Genomic DNA, 24,136 nt, shown 5'->3' with positions numbered 1-24,136 from the left:
ACCAGTTCCACCATAGGACACACCAGATGGCCTCCTTCTTTAGAGACCGCAATTTCCCTTCCCACGTGGTTAAAGATGCCCTCCAACGCATCTCGTCCACATCCCGCACCTCCGCCCTCAGACCCCACCCCTCCAACCGTAACAAGGACAGAACGCCCCTGGTGCTCACCTTCCACCCTACCAAACTTCGCATAAACCAAATCATCCGCCGACATTTCCGCCACCTCCAAACAGACCCCACCAGGGATATATTTCCCTCCCCACCCCTTTCCACCTTCCGCAAAGACCGTTCATTCCGTGACTACCCGGTCAGGTCCATGCCCCCCTACAACCCACCCTCCCATCCTGGCACCTTCCCCTGCCACCGCAGGAATTGCAAAACCTGCACCCACAATTCCTCCCTCACCTCTATCCAAGGCCCCAAAGGAGCCTTCCACATCCATCAAAGTTTTACCTGCACATCCACTAATATCATTTATTGTATCCGTTGCTCCCGATGTGGTCTCCTCTACATTGGGGAGACTGGGCGCCTCCTAGCAGAGCGCTTTAGGGAACATCTCCGAGACACCCGCACCAATCAACCAAACCGCCCCGTGGCCCAACATTTCAACTCCCCCTCCCACTCTGCCGAGGACATGGAGGTCCTGGGCCTCCTTCACCGCCGCTCCCTCACCACCAGACGCCTGGAGGAAGAACGCCTCATCTTCCACCTCGGAACACTTCAACCCCAGGGCATCAATGTGGACTTCAACAGTTTCCTCATTTCCCCTTCCCCCACCTCACCCCAGTTCCAAACTTCCAGGTCAGCACCGTCCCCGTCCTACCTGCCTATCTTCCTTTTCACCTATCCACTCCACTCTCCTCCCTGACCTATCACCTTCATCCCCTCCCCCACTCACCTATTGTACTTTATGCTACTTTCTCCCCACCCCCCCACCCTCCTCTCATTTATCTCTCCACCCTTCAGGCTCTCTGCCTGTATTCCTGATGAAGGGGTTTTGCCCGAAACGTCAATTTTTCCTGTTCCTCAGATTCTGCCTGAACTGCTGTGCTTTTCCAGCACCACTCTACTCCAGAAGCTGGAGAATCAGAGTGAAACAGTGTGATGCTGGAAAAGCACAGCAGTTCAGGCAGCATCCGAGAAGCAGGAGAGTTGGCGTTTCCAGCATAAGCTCTTCATCCATTGCATTTTCCCCAGCTCACACCACCACCCCACCCCCACCCCTCCACACACAACACACACCCGCCTCTTACCGCTATCTTTGTTGTGGTCTTCCAGCCTTTGGTTTGATCATTGAGGTCACAGGCAGTCATCAACAGGCACAACAACAGCGAGTGATGCTTGGGGTTGGAATTGTTGTAAGCTATGGAAGATAAAGGAGGTTAACAGGACATCAGGAAAACACCTCCGGCTGGGGAATGGGGTTTAGGGGAGCTCGGGAGGAGAGGGAAAGTGTGAGGGAGACCCCTACCATTCGCCAGCCACACCTCACCTCAAACCAAAATCAAAAGACTGAGCTCACGAAACAAAAATGTTCACCTCAAGTTCGCAAGAAGCAAGAAAGAAACAGAAATACCTGCATTTATGTAGCACCTCTCGCATCCTCAGGGATGCCCTGATGGTCTTTTATGACCAATGAAGAGCCTCAACCAATGAAATGCCTTTGAAGTGTTATCACTGTTCCAATGTAGGAAATGTCTCCTCATCTCCATTGTAAATGGCCTGCCCTATACCCTTACAAATTCCATATATGGTCAATAGTTCAGGTCCAAGCACTGTCCCCTGCAATATTCCACTCACTGTATTGGAAAAAGACTCATTCCTACCCACTGTTTGTTTCCTATCTGCCAACCAGTTCTCTGTCCATATCAGTAGACTACACCCAATCCCATGCACTTTAACTTTCCATGCTAAGTCCACCATTCTTTATTGAATTAAACAATTCCACAGCCAAACGTCAACAAGCCTGTACCTACTCTTTTCAGGAAAGCTCTTCAATTAGTTCCACTTAACTCTGTCCTTACCATTTAACCCTCCCCTTACTGCTTAACCCTGCCATTCCCCTTGTTCCTGTTCCTTTTACAAGTGGGAAGTTTGACTCTGTCTAACATACACATGATTTTGAAAACATTTCCCAAATTTCTTCCCAACCATCTTCTCTCCAGGAAGAACAGACTCAATGTCTTCAATCTATCCTCATCACTGAAGTTTCACAACCCTGGAGCAATTCTGGTAAGCTGCTTCTGCACTCTCTCCAATGATTTTGAGACTGTTCTCCCAGTTCTAGATTAATCCCATAACAACTCATGCCCCCTCTGTCAAATCCCCTCAGGATCTAGTGTGCTTTAGTAAGATCCTCTCTCATTCTTCTAAACTCTAATGAGTAAAGGTCAAACCTGTTCATTCTTTCCATATATAACAAGCCCCTTTGTCCCTGGAATTAGTTGAGATAACCTTCTCTGGAAGAGACAGGAGTGAGGAACAGAATCTATTCATACATCTACAATCTGGACTGAATTCATCGAATCTCTATTGTGAACAAGCTGCTCCTTTATCAAGGTTATGCAGTCCTTGGAGTATTTCTTCAGAGAGGTCGTAAACCGACACAGACTCTAAAAAGTCTGGGGTTAAAAGGTTTTAGGGCCAATTTGATAATAGCTAACAGATACTGCCTCGGTCTGAAGGCTTTCAAGTTTTATAACAAAAACAAACACTTACACAATGAAAGGGGAGTGGCCAGTTCTCCCAGCTCAGCTTCTCTCTGGTTTGGTTTGGTTAGTTAGCAGTTGTGTGAAGAAACCCTGCTGGACCCAAAGAAGCAGGTCCTTGCTGATTCTCCACTGTCAGACCCTGGGTTCGATTTTACCTTTTGTGCCAAGGGGTGTTTATGGGGATTGTTGCAAGTATTTGGAACAGCATCATTGATTTGGGATGATCTGTTGGGTTTGGGGAGAGGTTAAGGTATTCGGTATTCTGTTCTCTTTTGGTTGTGTTTCATTCAGTAATCTTGGAAACAAATTCTGTTTTGTTTAAAACTAAGTGGTTTGACCAGCTGCATCCCTCCTGGAATATCTGCATTATACCTGCTTAAAACACTGAGGAACGTTAGGGTCTGGGCTACATTCTTGAAATGTTTTGAGGGGGTCTGGCCTGGTGCATTACACTATAGTGTGGAAATAGGCTGTTTGGTCTATACCAACCCTCTGAACAGCATCCCACCCTACTATCCCTATCCCTGTCACCCTGCATTCCCCATGACCAATCCACCCTAATCTGCGCAGCTTTGGACTGTGGGAGGAAACCAGAGCACCCGGAGAAAACCCACGCAGACACGGGGAGAATGTGCAAACTGCACACACCCAGACAGTCGCCCCGAGGGGGGAATCGAACCCAGGTCCCTGGTGCTGTGAGGCAGCAGTGCTAACCACTGAGCCACTGTGCAGCCTGTGTAATTAGTGGGAAACAAGTCACTCTGCATAATTCTCTCACTACGTGAAGGAACAAGATCTGGTACCTTTAACCATTTCTTGCAGCTGTGGGAAAATACGTAGGTGATGGGCCACGTCAGTGGCTAGAATAATGTCCCGCATCATGTCCAACATTCTCTGGTAATCCTGTGGAGAATAATGAGTAAAGTGTGAATTTTACATTGAAACCTGTCTGTGATAGGGACACTGGCACAGGGCAATTATCAGAAACACTGGAGGCTCGTCGCTTGGGTTCTCCTCTTTGGACTGAAGAAGAGTCGTATTGTACATGAAACATTAATTCCGTTTCTCTCTCCACAGATGCTGACAGACCTGCTGAGTTTCTCTCTCCGCAGATGCTGACAGACCTGCTGAGTTTCTCCCTCCGCAGATGCTGACAGACCTGCTGAGTTTCTCCCTCAGCAGATGCTGACAGACCTGCTGAGTTTCTCCCTTCGCAGATGCTGACAGACCTGCTGAGTTTCTCCCTCAGCAGATGCTGACAGACCTGCTGAGTTTCTCCCTCCGCAGATGCTGACAGACCTGCTGAGTTTCTCCCTCCGCAGATGCTGACAGACCTGCTGAGTTTCTCCAGTACTCTTGATGTTTGTTTCAGATTTCCAGCCTCTGCAGTGTTTTGGTTTTTATTCTCCTCTAAAGTACCATATCATCGTCCTGAGGGTTATGTTGATCATACACTCGATAGGACGAACCCACATAAATGCAGCAGCTACAAGAGCAGCTCAGAGACTCGGAACACTGCTGCATGTAACTCACCTCCTGCCTACCCAAAGCCTGTCCACCATCTACAAAGCACCAGTCAGGAGGGTGATGGAATACTCCCCACTTGCCTCCAATAACATTCAAGAAGCTTGACAATATCCAGCTACTTGATTGGTACCACATCCACAAACACCCACTCCCTCTACCACCAGTGCCCAGTAGCAGCAGTGTGTACCAGCTACAAGATGCACCACAGAAACTCACCAAAGATCCTCAGACAGCACCTTCCAAACCCATGACCACTTCCATCTAGAATGACAAGGGCAGCAGATACATGGGAACACCACCCCTTCCAACTTCCAGGTTGCACCTGGAGTATTCCAGCCAATTTGGGTCCCTTTACTTCAGGAGGGATGTACTTGCAGTAGGTGCCGTTCAGAGGAGGTTTACTAGAGTGATTCCAGAGAATTGTCTAATGTGAGAGATTGAGCAGTTTAAGCCTATTGTCTATAGTTTAGAAGAATGAGAGAAGATCTAATTGAGGTCTTTGAGATTCTAAGGGGATTGACAAAGTAGACACAGGAAGGATGTTTCATCACGTAGGGCAATTGAGAACAAGATGTCACAGTTTTAGGATAAGAGGCGGCAGATTTAAAACAGAGAGATGAGGAGAAATTAATTCTCCCAAGGGATCATGAATCTGTGGAACTCACTCCCCCAAAATGCGGTAGATGCTGGGACGCTGAGTAAATTTAAGGAGGAATAGACAGGTTTTTAAGTAGTACTGGGGTGAAGGGTTATGGGAAATGGGCAGGAGAATTGAATTAAGGACAAGATGAGATTAGCCATGATTGTATTGAATGGCAGGGCAGGCACAAGGGGCTGAATGGCCTCATCCAGCTTGTAGTTCTCATTCAAGGAGTCAGTAAATGTTTCAAGAGTGTGGTGCTGGAAAAGCACATCAGGTCAGGCAGCATCTGAGGAGCAGGAGAATCAACTTCATCAGGAAGGGCTTATTGCCCAAAACGCCAATTTTCCTGCTCCTCGGATGCTGTCTCATCTGCTGTGCTTTTCCACTCTCTCAACTCTATCTCCAGAATCTGCAGTCCTCACTTTCTCCTAGTTAGTAAATGCTTGTGTGTGTGTGCACGTGTGTGAGAGAGAGAGAGAGAGAGACAGAGACAGAGAGTGTGTGTGAGTGAGGGTGTGTGTGTGCGTGTGTGCAAGTGCGTGAAAGAGAGAGACAGCGAGTGTGTGTGTGTGCGTGTGTCAGAGAGAATTTGTATGTGTGTGAGAGTTTCTGTGTCTGACAATGTGAGAAAGAGAGTGTGTGAGTGCATGTGTGAGAGTGTGTGTATGTGTGAGAGAGAAAGTGTATGTGTGAGTGATAGAGAGAGTGTGTGCATGTGTGTGTTTGTGGGTGTGTGTATGTGCGTGAGACTGAGAGAGAAAGTGTGTGTGTGCGACAGAGAGTGTATGTGTGTGTGAATGTGAGAGAGAGAGTGTGTGTGTGTGAGAGAGAGAGAGAGAGTGTGTGTGAGTGAGTGAGTGTGTGTGTGTGGGGGGGGGGGGGGGGGGGGGTGGAGGGGTGGGGTGGGAGAGAGAATTTGTGTGTATGAGAGTTTGTGTGTGTGCCTGAGAATGTGAGAAAGAGAATGTATGAGTGAGAATGTGTGTGTATGTGTGAGAGAAAAAGTGTATGTGTGAATGTCAGAGAGAGTGTATGTGTGTGAGAGAGAGAGAGAGAAAGTGTGTGCGTGACATAGAGTGTATGTATGTGTGTGTGTATGTGAATGTGAGCGCGCGAGAGAGAGAGAGTATGTGAGTGTGTGTGTGTGTGTGAGACAGAGACACACACACACTGAGAGAGAGACAGAGAAAGAGACCCTTTACACCATGATTATCTCAATTAACGTTACTAATCCTTAATCGATGTCAGTACAGTCCAACCTATTCCATGTGCTTTATTTTTATGAACTAACCTCTTCAGGGGATTTTATCAAAAGACTTCTGAGTACCCATTGACAACCCTTCAGCAGTAAGGTGGGGTTGGTGGAAAAGCACAAAGTTACTGTCAGATTGGTATTGCCATGGTTTAGACAATAGACAATAGGTGCAGGAGTAGGCCATTCTGCCCTTCGAGCCTGCACCACCATTCAATATGATCATGGCTGATCATCCTTGAAGAAGGGCTTATGCCGAAACTTCGATTCTCCTGTTCCTTGGATGCTGCCTGACCTGCTGCGCTTTTCCAGCAACACATTTTCAGCTCATCCTTAATCAGTATCCTGTTCCTGCCTTATCTCCATAACCCTTGATTCCACTATCCTTGAGAGCTCTATCCAACTCTTTCTTAAATGAATCCAGAGACTGGGCCTCCACTGCCCTCTGGGGCAGAGCATTCCACACAGCCAACACTCTCTGGGTGAAGAGGTTTCTCCTCATCTCTGTCCTAAATGGTCTACCCCTTATTTTTAAGCTGTGCCCTCTGGTTCAGCACTCACCCATCAGCGGAAACATGCTTCCTGCCTCCAGAGTGTCCAATCCTTTAATAATCTTATGTCACAATCAGATCCCCTCTCAGTCTTCTAAACTCAAGGGTATACAAGCCCAGTCGCTCCAGTCTTTCAGTGTAAGGTAATCCCGCCATTCCAGGAATTGACCTCGTGAACCTACGCTGCACTACCTCAATAGCCAGAATGTCTTTCCTCAAATTTGGAGACCAGAACTGCACACAGTACTCCAGGTGTGGTCTCACCAGGGCCCTGTACAGCTGCAGAAGAACCTCTTTGCTTCTATACTCAATCCCTCTTGTTATGAAGGCCAGCATGCTATTAGCTTTCTTCACGACCTGCTGTACCTGCATGCTTGCCTTCATTGACTGGTGGACAAGAACACCCAGATCTCTCTGTACTGCCCCTTTGCCTAAACTGATTCCATTGAGGTAGTAATCTGCCTTCCTGTTCTTTCCACCGAAGTGGATAACCATACATTTATCCACATTAAACTGCATCTGCCATGCACCTGTCCACTCACCTAACCTGTCCAGGTCACCCTGTAATCTCCTAACATCCTCCTCACATTTCACCCTGCCACCCAGCTCAGTATCATCAGCAAATTTGCTAATGTTGCTATTAATATCATCTTCTATATCATTTACATATATTGTAAAAAGCTGTGGTCCCAGCACTGATCCCTGCGGTATCCCACTGGTCACTGCCTGCCATTCCGAAATGGAGCCGTTTATCACTACCCTTTGTTTCCTATCAGCCAACCAACTTTCAATCCAAGTTAGTACTTTGCCCCCAATACCATGCGCCCTAATTTTACTCACTAACCTCCTGTGTGGGACTTTATCAAAAGGTTTCTGAAAGTCCAGGTACACTACATCTACTGGATCTCCCTCGTCCATCTTCAGAGTTACATCCTCAAAAAATTCCAGAAGATTAGTCAAGCATGATTTCCCCTTCATAAATCCATGCTGACTCTGTCCTATCCTGTTACTGCTATCAAGATGTGTCGTAATTTCATCCTTTATAATAGACTCCAGCACCTTTCCCACCACTGAGGTCAGACTAACTGGTCTATAATTTCCTGCTTTCTCTCTCTCACCTTTCTTAAAAAGTGGTATAACATTAGCCAACATCCAATCCGCAGAAACTGATCCCGAATCTATCGAACTCTGGAAAATAATCACCAACGCATCCACGATTTCTCGAGCCACCTCCTTCAGGACCCTGGGATGTAGACCATCAGGCCCCGGGGACTTATCAACCTTCAGACCTAACAGTCTCTCCAACATCAATTCCTGGCAAATATAAATTCCCTTCAGTTCAGGTCCTTCAGCCACTGTTACCTCAGGGAGATTGCTTGTGTCTTCCCCAGTGAATACAGATCTGAAGTACCCATTTAATTCTTCTGCCATTTCTTTGTTCCCCGTAATATATTCCCTTGTTTCTGTCCACAAGGGCCCAATTTTAGTCTTAACCATTTTTTTGCCTTTCACACACCTAAATAAACTTTTACTATCCTCCTTTATATTATGGTATGTATGTATGGTATGTATGTATGTATGGTACGTATGGTATGTTATGTATGGTGTGTATGGTATGTATGTTGTGCATGGTTGGTACATATGGTATGGTATGTATGGCATGGTATGTATGGTGTTGTATGTATGGCATGTATGGTATGGCGTGGTATGTATGGTATGGTATGTATGGCATATATGGTATGGTGTGGTATGTATGGTATGGTATGTATGGCGTTGTATGTATGGTGTGTATGGTATGGTGTGATATGTATGGTATGGTATGTATGGTGTTGTATGTATGGTGTGTATGGTATGGCATGGTATGTATGGTATGGTATGTATGGTGTTGTATGTATGGTGTGTATGGTATGGTGTGGTATGTATGGTATGGTATGTATGGTGTTGTATGTATGGTGTTGTATGTATGGTGTGTATGGTATGGCGTGGTATGTATGGTATGGTATGTATGGTGTTGTATGTATGGTGTGTATGGTATGGTGTGGTATGGTATGGTGTGGTATGTATGGTATGGTATGGTGTGGTATGTATGGTATGGTGTGAGCTTCTCCTTGTCGATTGTCAGCTGGACAGCATGGAAACAATCTTTTGAGAAACTGCAGCCTGTCTCTCCCAAAGAGTGACTGTAACAATACTCTGGCAGGATCCTATTACAACTCCTTTTATTCACTCGACTACAGTGAGGTCGTCTCTCTCTCTCTCTCTCTCTGTGGTACAGGCTCCTGTCTTCATCAAGTCCAGCACACGATTGCTATTCCACTGTCACATCATCACTACCTTCTTCAATACAACTGCGAGACCAGTGGGATACAGGAACGGTGGGATAGAGGGAACATTGGGATCAGGGGTGATTGAAATATGCGGGACACTGGGCTCAGGGACTAGTAGCATGGTGGGATACAGGGAACATTGCAGCATGGGGTACACTGTGATCTGTGGGGTATATTGGGATAAGAGTGGGGTGCAATTCCCAAAATGAAACAGATCGAAGTAAAATTGACACGAGCATGAAGTCCCAAATCCTCCTCCCATTAATGGCTGACAAAGCTATAAAGTCTCCATTTTCCCACCCAACACCCACTCCCCCCCTCCTCCTCTCCCCCCAGTCCTCCTGTACCGACACATTCCAGCTGATCCATAATCCATCCCACCCTGCCCCGAACACTGTGGGCTCAGGCATTTACCTTTCGAGAGAAGTATTCATAGATGTTGCACCCCTCGGAATTCAAGATGGCAATGGCTTGTGCAAAGTGATGTCTCTGTGAGAGAGAAGGGGACAGTTAGAATCTGTTTGGGATATTGGCTTCACCTTTGCGTTCAGAGCCTGCACAGGATTCAACCATCATAATCCCGGTAACCTTGCTTCAACCCAGAACCCAACCAACAGCCCTACCCCATCCCCAACAAAACCCCTGACACCACCCCATTCACTACCATTCACCCCCCCCCCCCCACCCGAGCACAGACCCTACCCACTCCTGCCTCTGGTGCACCCTCCACTGCTGTTTCCCCAGTTACTCAAGGCTCCTTGTCAGCTGCAAGTCTACAGTGTTGCCTCAGAGTCAGAAGGTTTCGGATTCAAGTTCCACTCTAGAATGTTACTAGGACAACAAATGAGGGAGAACCAGTGGATGGAGTGTATTTTGTAAAGTCCATGTCTTTATACTTCTGAGCTTTTTGGAACTGTGGACTGAAGTGTTTTAAACACAAAGCTCAGCTGTATGTTTCGAAGGAAGGAGTTTGATCCTGTTGCTGAACCCTGTGGATGTGGTTTTGGGCTTTAGCAACACGCAGATGAACTGGAGCCGAGGACGGTTTATAAGTGAAGCTGATTGGCTCATCAACTGGGGACCAGTAATTAATGACAGTTTCCCTGCCTGCCAACAACTATGTGATTGGTTGTCAGGGAGCTGAACAACTTGGGGATGTTGAAGCTGTCAGACCAGGAAAGAAATACGCAGGTCTGCTCCAGCAACAAAAAAAACATATGAAGGTAAGAACCAGGAGCAGGGGTAGGCCATCACACCCCAGCACCACCATTCAGTACGATCATGGCTGATCTTCTTGTGGACTCAGCTCCACTTACCCACCCTCTCACCATATCCCCCAATTCCTTTACTGTTCAAAAATCTCTCTATCTTTGCTTTAAAAACATTCAATGAGGAAGCCTCAACTGTTTCACTGGGCAGGGAATTCCTCAGATTCACAACCCTCTGGGTGAAGAGGTTCCTCCTCAACTCCGTCCGAAATCTGCTCCCCCTTTATTTTGAGGCTGTCCCCCCTAGTTCTAGTTTCCCCTCCCAGTGGAAACAGCCTCCCTGCTTCTGTCTTATCTATTCCCTTCATCATTTATATGTTTCTAGCAGGTCCCCCCCTCTCATTCTCTAAATTCCAATTAGTATAATCCCAATCGACTCAGTTTCTCCTCATAAACCAACCCCCTCAACTCTGGAACCAACCTGGTGAACCTCCTCTGCACCCCCTTCAGTGCCAGTCCATCCTTTCCCAAGTAAGGAGACCAAATCTGCACACAATACTCCTGGTGTGGCCCCATCAGCACCTTGTACAGCTGCAACATAACCTCCCTGCCTTTAGTAATGAAGGGCAAGGTTCTATTTGTCTTTTTAAGAACCTGTTGCATCTGCAGACCAACATGCTGTGATTCCTGGGCAGAGCCTCCCTCTCTCTCTCTTTATTAGTTCTCCACATTGAACCACTTTAAAGGAAACCCATTTATCTTTTCTTCAGATTAGATTACTTACAGTGTGGAAACAGGCCCTTCGGCCCAACAAGTCCACACCGCCCCGCCGAAGCGTAACCCACCCATACCCCTACATCCACATCTACATCTACCCCTTACCTAACACTACGGGCAATTTAGCATGGCCAATTCACCTGACCTGCACATCTTTGGACTGTGGGAGGAAACCGGAGCACCCGGAGGAAACCCACGCAGACACGGGGAGAACGTGCAAACTCCACACAGTCGGTCGCCTGAGGCGGGAATTGAACCCGGTTCTCTGGCGCTGTGAGGCAGCAGTGCTAACCACTGTGCCACCGTGCCACCAGTAGATGGTGCAAGTTGTGACAGTGAATTGGATATTCATCAGTAAATCAGCCACCCTCTGCCTCCCATAAACAAGCATTTGGAAAAGGAAGCCTGAGGAAAAACCTTTGGAAAACCCCCAAGACACCCTGCCCTTTAGAATGGACAATAAAGTGATGGCCAGTCGCTGGTGCCCATGTTCCTTTAAAACAAAACCAGCAAGAACTAACCCAACAGATTTGGTGAACAGAATGCGGAACTGTTCCCTCCATCCATGTGCTGCTTCTTCCCTGGTTATGTTGTGTCTATGTGTGTGTGTGTCTGTCAGTCTGTTTGTTTCTGTGAGAGTGTGCACATTTATGTGTGTAAAAACAATGACTGCAGATGCTGGAAACCAGATTCTGGATTAGTGGTGCTGGAAGAGCACAGCAGTTCAGGCAGCATCCAAGGAGCAGTGAAATCGATGTTTCGGGCAAAAGCCCTTCATCAGGAATAAAGGCAGTGAGCCTGAAGCATGGAGAGATAAGCTAGAGGAGGGTGGGGGTGGGGAGAATGTAGCATAGAGTACAATGGGTGAGTGGGGGAGGGGATGAAGGTGATAGGTCAGGGAGGAGAGGGTGGAGTGGATAGGTGGAAAAGGAGATAGGCAGGTAGGACAAGTCCGGACAAGTCAAGGAGACAGTTACTGAGCTGGAAGTTTAGAACTAGGATGAGGTGGGGGAAGGGGAAATGAGGAAGCTGTTGAAGTCCACATTGATGCCCTGGGGTTGAAGTGTTCCGAGGCGGAAGATGAGGCGTTCTTCCTCCAGGCTTCTGGTGGTGAGGAAGCGGCGGTGAAGGAGGCCCAGGACCTCCATGTCGTCGGCAGAGTGGGAGGGGGAGTTGAAATGTTGGGCCATGGGGCGGTTTGGTTGATTGGTGCGGGTGTCCCTGAGATGTTCCCTAAAGCGCTCTGCTAGGAGGCGCCCAGTCTCCCCAATGTAGAGGAGACCATATCGGGAGCAACGGATACAATAAATGATATTAGTGGATGTGCAGGTGAAACTTTGATGGATGTGGAAGGCTCCTTTAGGGCCTTGGATAGAGGTGAGGGAGGAGGTGTGGGTGCAGGTTTTACAGTTCCTGCGGTGGCAGGGGAAAGTGCCAGAATGGGAGGGTGGGTCGTAGGGGGGTGTGGACCTGACCAGGTAGTCACGGAGGGAACGGTCTTTGCGGAAGGCGGAAAGGGGTGAGGAGGGAAATATATCCCTGGTGGTGGGGTCTGTTTGGAGGTGGCGGAAATGTTGGCGGATGATTTGGTTTATGCGAAGGTTGGTAGGGTGGAAGGTGAGCACTAGGGGCGTTCTGTCGTAGTTACGGTTGGAGGGGTAGGGTCTGAGGGCGGAGTGTGTCTGTGTTGTATTTTTGTGAGTGTGTGAGACTGTGTGTGCTCGTGTGTGTTTGAGTGTGTGTTTGTAAGTGTGTGTGGGAGTGCCTGTGTGTGTGAGACAGAGTGGGAGTGTGTGAAACTGTGTGTGAGGTGTGTGTGTGAATGTGTGAGTATGTGTGTCTGTGTGAATGTGAATGTGAGTGAGAGTGTGAATATGTGTGTGTGTGAGAAAGTGTGTGTGTGTGTGAATGTGTGAGTATGTGTGTCTGTGTGAATGTGAATGTGAGTGAGAGTGTGAATATGTGTGTGTGTGAGAAAGTGTGTGTGTGTGTGAATGTGTGTGTGCGTGAATGTATATGTGTGTGTGTGTGCACGCATGGCATGTGTGTGTACACGTGTGATGTGCGACTGCATGTGCGTGCATGAGGGGAAGTTTATAAGTGGTGTCGGGGTTTAATTTGTAGAGTTTACCTAATTTAATTAATGCTTTACCTGCAGCCAGACGCTAATGACCCTGCAGTAAATAGTGATTCCTATAAAGTATAGAAATATGGTCTGTGCTTTTTCATCACCTCCTGACATCACCTTCTGTTTAAACATCATGTAGTTTGGAGATTTTAAGCATTGCTTTTAAAAGCTTTAACTTTTGTATCAACCTTGGGAACAGTGGGACTTAATTTCCAGCACCCTCTCCCAGTGAGTGATGACAATCTGGATTTTCAGACGCTTTTGATCAAGCCCCATAGAAGAGGCTGTGGGCAAGACTGAAGCACATGGGACTGGTGACCATATACTGACGTGGATTCGGATGTTAGCAGGCAGGAGACAGAGTGTGGGGGAGAAACCGGTTATTCTGAGAGTGGACTGGTCAGTGCTTGGACCCCCAAGTATTCACAATTTGGCTGAGGGAATCGAGTGTAATATTTCCACGCTTGCTGACAACAAAAAGACCAGGTGGGGGTGTGAGTGGTGAGGAGGACGTAAAGAGGCTTCTTGGTGATTTAGACAAGTTGAGTGAGTGGGCTAATGTATGGGAGACACAGTAAGATGTGAATAAATGTGAAAATGTCCACTTTGGTTGCATTAACAGCATGGAAGATTTTTACTTAAATGGCAATGGCTTGGGAAACATTGATGTAAAAAGGGATTTGAGTGTCCTTGTACCCCAGTCACTCATAGAATCATACAGTAATGAAGAGGACCTTCAGCCCATTAAGTCTGTACTATCATAAATATGCTACTACTACATTGGTCCCACTTTCCCGCTGTAAATCGATAGCTTTGACTGATTTAATGTTTCAAATGTTCAACCAAGTGCTCAATTAAACCTGAGTTAAGATTAGAGTGGTGCTGGAAATGATCAACAGGTCAGGCAGCATCAGGGATTTCTGATGAAGGGCTTTTGCCCGAAACGTCGATTTTCCTGCTCCCCGGATGCTGCCTGACCGACTGAGCTTTTCCAGCACCACTCTAATCTTGATTCTGATCTGCTCCATCTGCAGTCCTCATGTTTGCTCAATTAAACCTGTCAGGGCAGGACAGAAATAAACAGGTCTTCAGCAGCAAAAGACTCTTTCTCTCTCTTAGTTCTCTGCAGTAAGCCACTTTAAACCTGAACAAAACCAGCATTATCTGTTCTTCAGCAACTTTTAAAAACATTGTGAGGGGATCCAACTTCAACTCCTCTCCCAGGCTGTGCATTCCACATCCCCACCACCCTCTGAGCGAAAAAGGTTTCCCTCCCTCTCACAACCACCACCCTCCCCAACTGTGAGGGTAGCGTCTCGATCACGTGTGGCCAGACATAGCCGCAGGATGGAGGGTAATTCTAACTGAAGAGCTGTTGGGTTCCCCGGTCAGGGGCAATCCTTTAACTGGCTCAGTTTAGCGAGAACTCAGTGGGAGCTGTTTGGGATTTGATCAGTAGCTGTTCCTCTGAGTAGACTCAGCTGTGCTAGTGTGAGTCAGAGCCAAGTGGAAACAAAATGCCAAGGATGCTGGAAATCTGAAATAGAATCAGAAAGGGGGATGGGGAGGTTTCTGTGAAGAGTGAAGCCGAGTTTACACTTCGGGTCAGGTCTGAGTCTTGTTCAGAGGTGAAAGGGACTGGAAAATGGTGTTCTCTTTACGCTGTAGATAGATGTGGGGAGGAGCAAGTGGAACAGGTTGTGTAGGGGCCCAGAGCAAAAGGCAGAGGAGGTGATAATGTTAGTGGAGGAGAGATACATAAATGAAAAATAGGTAGATGTTAATTATGGAAGATAGGTCAACTCTGTTCAGAGCACATTCACACAAACAAGATACTGGGAGGTGGGAGGGAGGCATTTGTGCACAGCAAGCTCCCACAGACAGCAAAGTGATAACAACAGGATAATCTGCTCCATATTCCATGGTGTGTCACTCCAACTTCATCTCAATCAGGGTCATCCCTGAACTCCAGGGCTCGAGACCCAAAACCAAGGGGGGGGGGCGGGGGGTGAGACTGGGGAACTGCTGCTGTATTGGACAGGCCTGGTTTTCAGTGACTGTGACAGAACCATTCATCATTTGAAGTTTGGAATCTTGTGCAGTGATTGGTCTATTCCTGGGATCAACAAGATCTAGTCGGCCTTACATATTCTGTTAACGTGGGTATGCCCTTCGTTGTGACCAGAGGTAAAGATGAAATGAAGTCACATACCTCCATGACTGATCCTTCAGAACTGTACAGTGCAGCCAACACAGACTTCTGTAAATACAAGACAAGTTTCATGTCATTACAAAGGGTTCGTCTCTTCCATGTAGTAAGGGGTTTCAGGAGCCGAATAATCAGCCTCATTAACACTTAAGACTAAAGGACACAGGAGGTAGGCCATTCAGCCCATCCAGTCTGCTGTGCAATGAGATCGTGGCTCAACACCACTTCCCTTCCCTTTCCCCATCACCCTCAATTCCCCTAAGAGTCTTGTCCATCTTAGCCTCGAATATACTGATTGTCTATCTTAGCCTCGAATATACTGAATGACCCAGCCCTCTGTGAAACTTCAAGAAATGCATTTGTATAGCAACTTTCATATCAATGCATTAGAGGCAGTTCGGGGTAAGTTCACCTGACTGACAGCTGGGAGGAGGGTTATCTTATTGCAGAAAGCTTGGGCTTGTAGCCATTGGGAAGATGGAGAAGTCACCATTGTCCTGTCGGACCACAGACTGTTCTCTCTCATTACCGGTGAGGGTTTAACCTGAGGGTCACCAAGACTCAGGCGAGGGGAGAGATTTGAGTTCATCACAGTAACCACAGCCAGTGCAGGAAGTGAGCCCACTCTGTTGGTATCACACTGTATTACAAACCAACCATCCAGCCCACTGAGCTAACCAACCCCAGAAAAGAACACAAGGTCATCTGACTGAAGCATTTAAGATTCTGAGGAAATGGTGGGGGAGTCCAGAACTAGGGGCCATAGGTTTAGGGTGAGAGAGGAAAGATATAAAAGAGACCTAAGGACAACTTTTTCACGCAGAGGGTGGTACGTGTATGGAATGAGCTGCCAGAGGATGTGGTGGAGGCTGGTACAATTGCAACATTTTAAAGGCATTTGGATGGATATATGAATAGGAAGGGTTTAGAGGGATATGGGCCGGGTGCTGGCAGGTGGGACTAGATTGGGTTGGGATATCTGGTCGGCATGGACGGGTTGGACCGAAGGGTCTGTTTCCATGCTGTATAACTCTATGACTCTATGTGGCAGGATCAATGCTGAGAGGATGTTTCACGTTTCAACAAACGGGGGACACAGTTTAAAAACAGGCAACGTCTCTTTTTGAAGATGGTAATGAGGAGAATTTCCGTCCTCTCAGGCAGGGTCATGTTTCTGAGGAACGCTCTTGCTCAGGGAGCGGTGGGGGCAAGGCTGTTGAATATTTTTAAGGTGGAGAGGAATTGGTTTTCCTGAATGAGGGAGTCGAAGGGTTACTAGAGTATGACAGGAGTAAGGAGTTGCAGACATATTCGGTTCTGCTGTGATCCTACCGAATGGTGGGGTAGCATAGTGAGGCCGAATGGTCTTCTCCCGATTCCCATGCTCAGGGATCACTGGACATCTCAGAGTGCTTCACAGCCAATGAAGTCCTTTGTTGTAGTGTGTCACTACTGTTGTACTGTGGGATAGGGGACAGCCTATCTGCGCACAGCAAGCTCCCACAGCCAGCCATGTGATCGCAAGCAGAGAATCTTCTTCATGTTCCACAGTGCAGACCCTCACCACATCACGAGATTCTGAGGCCAAATCCCAACCCAGGGTCAGAGCCCCAAACCCAAGGCCGGTGCTCCAGTGCAGGACTCAGGGAGTCCTGCTCTGTTGGAGGCGCCATCTTTAGTATGGGGTCCTTCTCCTTTGGACCGTGGCACAGTTTTGGAGGCCTCCTTAGTGATCTGGCCAATCGCTACCTCTCAATCGACATCACAAGGAAACAGATGATCCAGTCACTACCCCATTGCTGTTTGTGGGATCCTGCTGTACAAGTTGGGATATCTGGTCAGCATGGACATGTTGGACCGAAGGGTCTGTTTCCGTGCTACATGACCAATCCCTCACCCAGGGTTGGGATTTGAACCCAGGTGCCCGGAGTATTCCCTGGGTGTCTGAATTAAAAGCCCAGGGATAACACGGCCAGGCCACTGCCTCTGCTGAGTGCTTAAGGCTTCATTGGCCACAAGCTGCTCAGTGACACCTGGTGTTCAAGGAGGTTGCTACAGAAACCAACTGACGTGTTCAAGCTGCGACCAGGCCTGACTGAAGTTGGAGGGAGCCACGTACAGGCTGTTGGGGTTACGCGGTACTGCCCACTTGTGACAGTTCAGGTACATGACAGGAATCCTCCGCCCTCTCCCCTTCACAGCCCCCCAGGTCCCAGCACTCACCGACGCCACCTGAAACGAGTTTGTGGTCCCTCGATGGTCGAGGTCATGACACATACATGACACAAACAAAGCCAAAATCTCCATGTCCCTACCAATCCAAACAAGGAAGAAAAACACATGTCAGTCCCATCGTGTGGAATCAGGTCCTCCCCAGAGTGAGCAAGCTGTAGTGTCAGAGAGGGGGGGTTGTTAGCTCTGTCCACATTTTACACCATCAGCTTGACCATCAGAAAGCAACCTTTTTCAATCCCGACCTCCAGAATCCCGACAATTAAATCCCATCCCATTCATTCCCACTGAGTATATTCCCAATAAACCCAACACCTTCCCATTTATTTCCATTATAGAGTTTGAAAACCCTTTCCTATTCACTCCCGCTGAATCCTTAGGGATCAAACCCTTTCTCAATCCCTCCCACTCAATCCCAATGGAACAAACCCTTTCCTAATCTTTCCCACTCAATTCCAATGGAACAAATCCTTTCCCACTCCCTCCCACTCAATCCCCATTGAACAAACCCTTTCCTAATCATTCCCACTCAATCCCACTGGATCAAATCCTTTCCCAATCCCCCCACTCAATCTCACTGGATTAAGCCCGTTCCCAATCACTCCCACTCAATCACAACTGAACAAACGCTTCCCGAATCACTCCAACTGAATCCCATTGGAACACACCCTTTGCCATTCATTCCCATTTAATCCAACAGAGGGAACAATTCCTATTCACTAATCCCACTGTGAAAAGCTGAGACTCAATGATCCAATCGTTTGCAATAATTGCTGCAGCACGGAATCCCAACGGACCTTACACACTCCAATCTCTTCCTATAAAATCCTAATCTCTTCCTATTGATTCATAATCCACAGAATTTCAGAGACTCTATGCCATTCCCCTTCTTCCTCATTTCTCATTGTGAAATTTCTCTTTCTCTCTCCCTCTCTCTCTCTCTCTCTCTCCCTCCTCCGACTCTCTCTCTCTCTCCATCCAGTTTATTTCTCTGTCTCATCACTTGCTTTTCCCCAGGGTGGTGACAGGACTCGAATCAAAGGACAGAGCGCTGATGCTTCAGCTGCACCATGCTCTGTTCAGAACACTCCAGGAGTCAGTGAGTTCACTTCTGGACTCTGTACCTCATGAAGGAGATACTAGTCTTGGAGAGCGAACTGCACAGATCAGCTACAATGATCCCAGGAGAGCAATGAGTAAATTATAAAGGTTGGAATACACAAATTACAGGTACAATTTGGTCAATGATTTCAAAACATTTAGAGAAAACTGATAGGCTGGAGTAGAACTGTTCCCTGCTGGGTTAGAGAGTCCGATATGAGGGGCCATTGGGCACAGAGGTGGAGAGGTGGTCAGAGAGTGGAAGACTCCTCTGTAAATGGCTGGATCAGAGTTTGTCCCATTTTCAAGTTGGGATTGCTATGTTTTTGTTCATCAGAGATACCCAGTGAAGTTAGATGCTAAATCAACCATCATCTCACTGAATAGGGAAATACGTTCAATGGCCACATCCTATGCCCTCACACACCCAGAGCAGCACGGTGGCTCAGTGGTTAGCACTGCTGCCTCACAGCACCAGGGTCCTGGGTTTGATTCCACCCTTGGGCGATAGTCTGTGTGGAATTTGCACATTCTCCCTGTGTCTGCGCTGGTTTCCTCCCACAGTCCAAAGATGTGCAGGTTAGAGTGGATTTGCCATGGGAAATGCAGGGATCGGTTATGGGGATGCTCTTCGGAGGGGTGGTGTGAGTTGGCTGCACTAATGTCTTCTTCCTGCGCTGTTGGGACTCCTAGCAGACAAGTAGGCCATTCAGCCCCTCAATTGTGCTTTGCCATTCTGTAAGGTCACAGCTGATCTGATTACTCCACACTCTTGCTTTCCCCAGCTCAGACTGGGAACATGAGGATGGACAATGTTTAAACAGGCCACAATGAGGCAAAAACAAACACTCGGTGACAAAGACCTTTCACCAAAGTCTGCTGAGATGATTAACTCTCGTCTCTCCCTCCCTTTATACAGGTTTGTGTTAACACATGGGCTCCTGGTGACTGACTGTCTGAGACTGAGCCACTGGAGGGAGCCAGAGACCACTTGCTGATCCCTCTCGCCATCCCTCATCCTGCTCCCTCCCTCCCTCCAACACTCACAACGTTCTTTCTTTCTTTCTCCTTCACTCGCTTCCTACCTCTCCTCCGGGCTCCCTCCCTCTTTCCTTTTCACCTGCAGCTTGGCACACCCTCGATCTCCACCTCCCACCCTCGATCTCCCCTGCTCCCAACATGGATGTCCCTCCCTCTCTCCTCTCTCCCTCCCTCACGACTCTGTCAGGTTGCTCAATCTTTTGTAACTTGCCTCATCTTCCCCCTCCCTTTCCCTCCATCCCCCTCGCCCATCCCCCTCGCCCTCCCTCCATCCCCCTCCCTTTCCCTCCATCCCCCTTTGCCCACCCTCCATCCCCCTCCCCTTCCCTCCATCCCCCTCGCCCTCCCTCCATCCCCCTCCCCTTCCCTCCATCCCCCTCGCCCTCCCTCCATCCCCCTCCCCTTCCCTCCATCCCCCTCGCCCTCCCTCCATCCCCCTCACCCTCCCTCCATCCCCCTCCCCTTCCCTCCATCCCCCTCCCCTTCCTTCAATCCACCTTCGCCCACCCTCCATCCCCCTCGCCCTCCCTCCATCTCCCTCGCCCTTCCTCCAACCCCCTCGCCCTCCCTCCAGCCCCCTCCCCTTCCCTCCGTCCCCCTCGCCCTCCCTCTGTCCCCCTCGCCTTCCCTCCATCCCCCTCCCCTTCCCTCCATCCCCCTCCCCTTCCCTCCATCCCCTCCCCTTCCCTCCATCCCCCTCCCTTTCCCTCCATCCCTCTCACCCTCCATCCATCCCCCTCCCTTTCCCTCCATACCCCTCGCCCTCCCTCCATCCCCCTCCCCTTCCCTCCATCCCCCTCCGTCCATTCCCCTCCCCTTTCCTCCATCCCCTCGCCCTCCCTCCATTCCCCTCACTTTCCCTCCCTCCCCCTTCCCTTTCCCTCCATCCCCCTCGCCCTCCCTCTGTCCCCCTCGCCTTCCCTCCATTCCCCTCACTTTCCCTCCCTCCCCCTCCCCTTTCCCTCCATCCCCCTCGCCCTCCCTCCATCCCCCTCCCCTTCCCTCCATCTCCCTCCCCTTCCCTCCATCCCCCTCACCCTCCGTCCATTCCCCTCCCCTTTCCCTCCATCCCCCTCGCCCTCCCTCCATTCCCCTCACTTTCCCTCCCTCCCCCTTCCCTTTCCCTCCATCCCCCTCGCCCTCCCTCTGACCCCTCGCCTTCCCTCTATTCCCCTCACCCTCCCTCACTATCTCTCCCAGCCCCTCTTATTCCGCGTTCCCTCCAGGCTCCCGGGTCAGCTTTCTTCCGCTCCCTCTGCCCCCTGTGCCTCCCCCTGCCCCTGGGGCTGACCCCTCGCCTCCCCCCTGCCCCGTACTCACTGGAGGTAGTCAGGCAGCGATAGGTTTTTGAAGAGGAGGTAACAGAAGTGAGTAACAGAGAAGGCGTGCATCCAGTTGTGGTACGGCAGGTCCCTGTACCCACGCCGAACCATCATACAGAACCTGGGGAGACACAATCAGGCAGCACCCTCGGAAACACCTTTCCGGAACATTCTCCCCCAACAAGGACCACCCTCCAGCCCACCCCCAGCCCCTCGAGTGACCCCCCCCCGACCGGGGAGGGGAGGGGGTGGTGGCTGGAGGTGAGGGAGGGGTTTCGGAATGCTGGGTGGGGGAGTTGGTGGGACATTGATTGCTTCACAGGAAGGTGGATGCTAGAAGCAGGCCATTCGGTCTATCGAGCCCGGTCTGTCCTGTGGCTGACCCACTTCCCCTGCCTTCCCACCCGCCCCTGATACCCTTTACCCATCCCCCCCACCCCACAATCTACCTCTGCCCTGAACAATATTCAAAGACCCTCCTTTGCAGGAAGGAAGGTTCAAACACTCGGAAACTTTCTCCGGGTCTCTGTCCCAATTGGGCGACACCTTCTTTTCAAACACAGAAGGGGGCCATTCAGCCCACCAGGTCTGTGCTGGCCCTTTGATAAACATGTAGCATTTAAACCACCCTCCCAGCTCCGGCATGAAGAACAGAGTGAATTGGTCCCCATCTCCCCAGGCCCCGTTCCTGTTTGGAGGTTGGTGAGGAATTACAGTCCACCTCCCTTCGCTGGTCGGGAAGAGGAGGCACAGCCGCACTCACAAGGAGGGGAATCATTGGAGATCCCCTCGCTCCAGACGGTTCAGGTGCTCAGTCAGGACAGCCCCACGTGAATACTTCACCAAAGCTGTAATCCCCGAGAGTCCGGATTCTGTCAGCTCCATCACATGGGACCACCATCAACGTCACCACACCCCACTATCCCCACAACACACCTCACTGTCCCCACACCACATACCTCGCTATCCCCACACCACACACCCCACTATCCCCACAACACACCTCACTATCCCCACAACACACCCCACTATCCCCACAACATGCCTCACTATCCCCACACCACATACCTCGCTATCCCCACACCACACACCCCACTATCCCCACAACACACCTCACTATCCCCACAACACACCCCACTATCCCCACAACACACCTCACTATCCCCACAACACACCTCACTATCCCCATAACACACCTCACTATCCCCACAACACACCCCACTATCCCCACAACACACCCCACTATCCCCACAACACACCCCACTATCCCCACAACACACCCCACTATCCCCACAACACACCCCACTATCCCCATAACACACCCCACTATCCCCACAACACACCCCACTATCCCCATAACACACCCCACTATCCCCATAACACACCCCACTATCCCCACAACACACCCCACTATCCCCATAACACACCCCACTATCCCCACAACACACCCCACTATCCCCACAACACACCCCACTATCCCCACAACACACCCCACTATCCCCACAACACACCCCACTATCCCCATAACACACCCCACTATCCCCATAACACACCCCACTATCCCCATAACACACCCCACTATCCCCATAACACACCCCACTATCCCCACAACACACCCCACTATCCCCATAACACACCCCACTATCCCCATAACACACCCCACTATCCCCACAACACACCCCACTATCCCCACAACACACCCCACTATCCCCACAACACACCCCACTATCCCCATAACACACGCCACTATCCCCACAACACACCCCACTATCCCCATAACACACCCCACTATCCGCATAACACACCCCACTATCGCCATAACACACCTCACTATCCCCATAACACACCCCACTATCCCCATAACACACCCCACTATCCCCATAACACACCCCACTATCCCCACAACACACCCCACTATCCCCACAACACACCCCACTATCCCCATAACACACCCCACTATCCCCAAAACACACCCCACTATCCCCACAACACACCCCACTATCCCCACAACACACCCCACTATCCCCACAACACACCCCACTATCCCCATAACACACCTCACTATCCCCATAACACACCTCACTATCCCCATAACACACCTCACTATCCCCATAACACACCCCACTATCCCCATAACACACCTCACTATCCCCATAACACACCCCACTATCCCCACAACACACCTCACTATCCCCACAACACACCCCACTATCCCCACACCACACACCCCACTATCCCCATAACACACCTCACTATCCCCATAACACACCCCACTATCCCCATAACACACCCCACTATCCCCACAACACACCTCACTATCCCCACAACACACCCCACTATCCCCACAACACACCCCACTATCCCCAAAACACACCCCACTATCCCCACAACACACCCCATTATCCCCATAACACACCCCACTATCCCCACAACACACCCCACTATCCCCACAACACACCCCACTATCCCCATAACACACCTCACTATCCCCATAACACACCTCACTATCCCCATAACACACCTCACTATCCCCATAACACACCCCACTATCCCCATAACACACCTCACTATCCCCATAACACACCCCACTATCCCCACAACACACCTCACTATCCCCACAACACACCCCACTATCCCCACACCACACACCCCACTATCCCCATAACACACCTCACTATCCCCATAACACACCCCACGATCCCCATAACACACCCCACTATCCCCACAACACACCTCACTATCCCCACAACACACACCACTATCCCCACAACACACCCCACTATCCCCAAAACACACCCCACTATCCCCACAACACACCCCACTATCCCCATAACACACCCCACTATCCCCATAACACACCTCACTATCCCCATAACACACCTCACTATCCCCATAACACACCTCACTATCCCCATAACACACCCCACTATCCCCATAACACACCTCACTATCCCCATAACACACCCCACTATCCCCACAACACACCTCATTATCCCCACAACACACCCCACTATCCCCACACCACACACCCCACTATCCCCATAACACACCTCACTATCCCCATAACACACCCCACTATCCCCATAACACACCCCACTATCCCCAC

General features: G+C 49.6%; 1 protein-coding gene across 6 annotated transcripts in view; it reads right to left on the bottom strand.

The window, feature by feature from the left end:
• The window catches only part of pde2a (phosphodiesterase 2A), a 404,089-nt gene that overhangs the window by 10,197 nt on the left and 369,756 nt on the right, over window positions 1-24,136 (bottom strand). For all 6 annotated transcript variants that reach the window (XM_072576762.1, XM_072576765.1, XM_072576764.1 and 3 more), the window contains 6 exons: window positions 21,029-21,151; window positions 17,558-17,645; window positions 15,338-15,385; window positions 9,427-9,501; window positions 3,516-3,615; window positions 1,255-1,364 (listed from right to left, as the gene is read on the bottom strand). In XM_072576762.1, coding sequence (XP_072432863.1) covers window positions 1,255-1,364; window positions 3,516-3,615; window positions 9,427-9,501; window positions 15,338-15,385; window positions 17,558-17,645; window positions 21,029-21,151 — 544 coding nt within the window. The remainder of the gene's footprint in view (window positions 1-1,254; window positions 1,365-3,515; window positions 3,616-9,426; window positions 9,502-15,337; window positions 15,386-17,557; window positions 17,646-21,028; window positions 21,152-24,136) is intronic.

Source organism: Chiloscyllium punctatum, chromosome 9 (genome assembly GCF_047496795.1).
Source record: "Chiloscyllium punctatum isolate Juve2018m chromosome 9, sChiPun1.3, whole genome shotgun sequence".
Lineage (NCBI taxonomy): Eukaryota > Metazoa > Chordata > Chondrichthyes > Orectolobiformes > Hemiscylliidae > Chiloscyllium > Chiloscyllium punctatum.
This window is presented reverse-complemented; position numbering and strand designations above follow the sequence as displayed.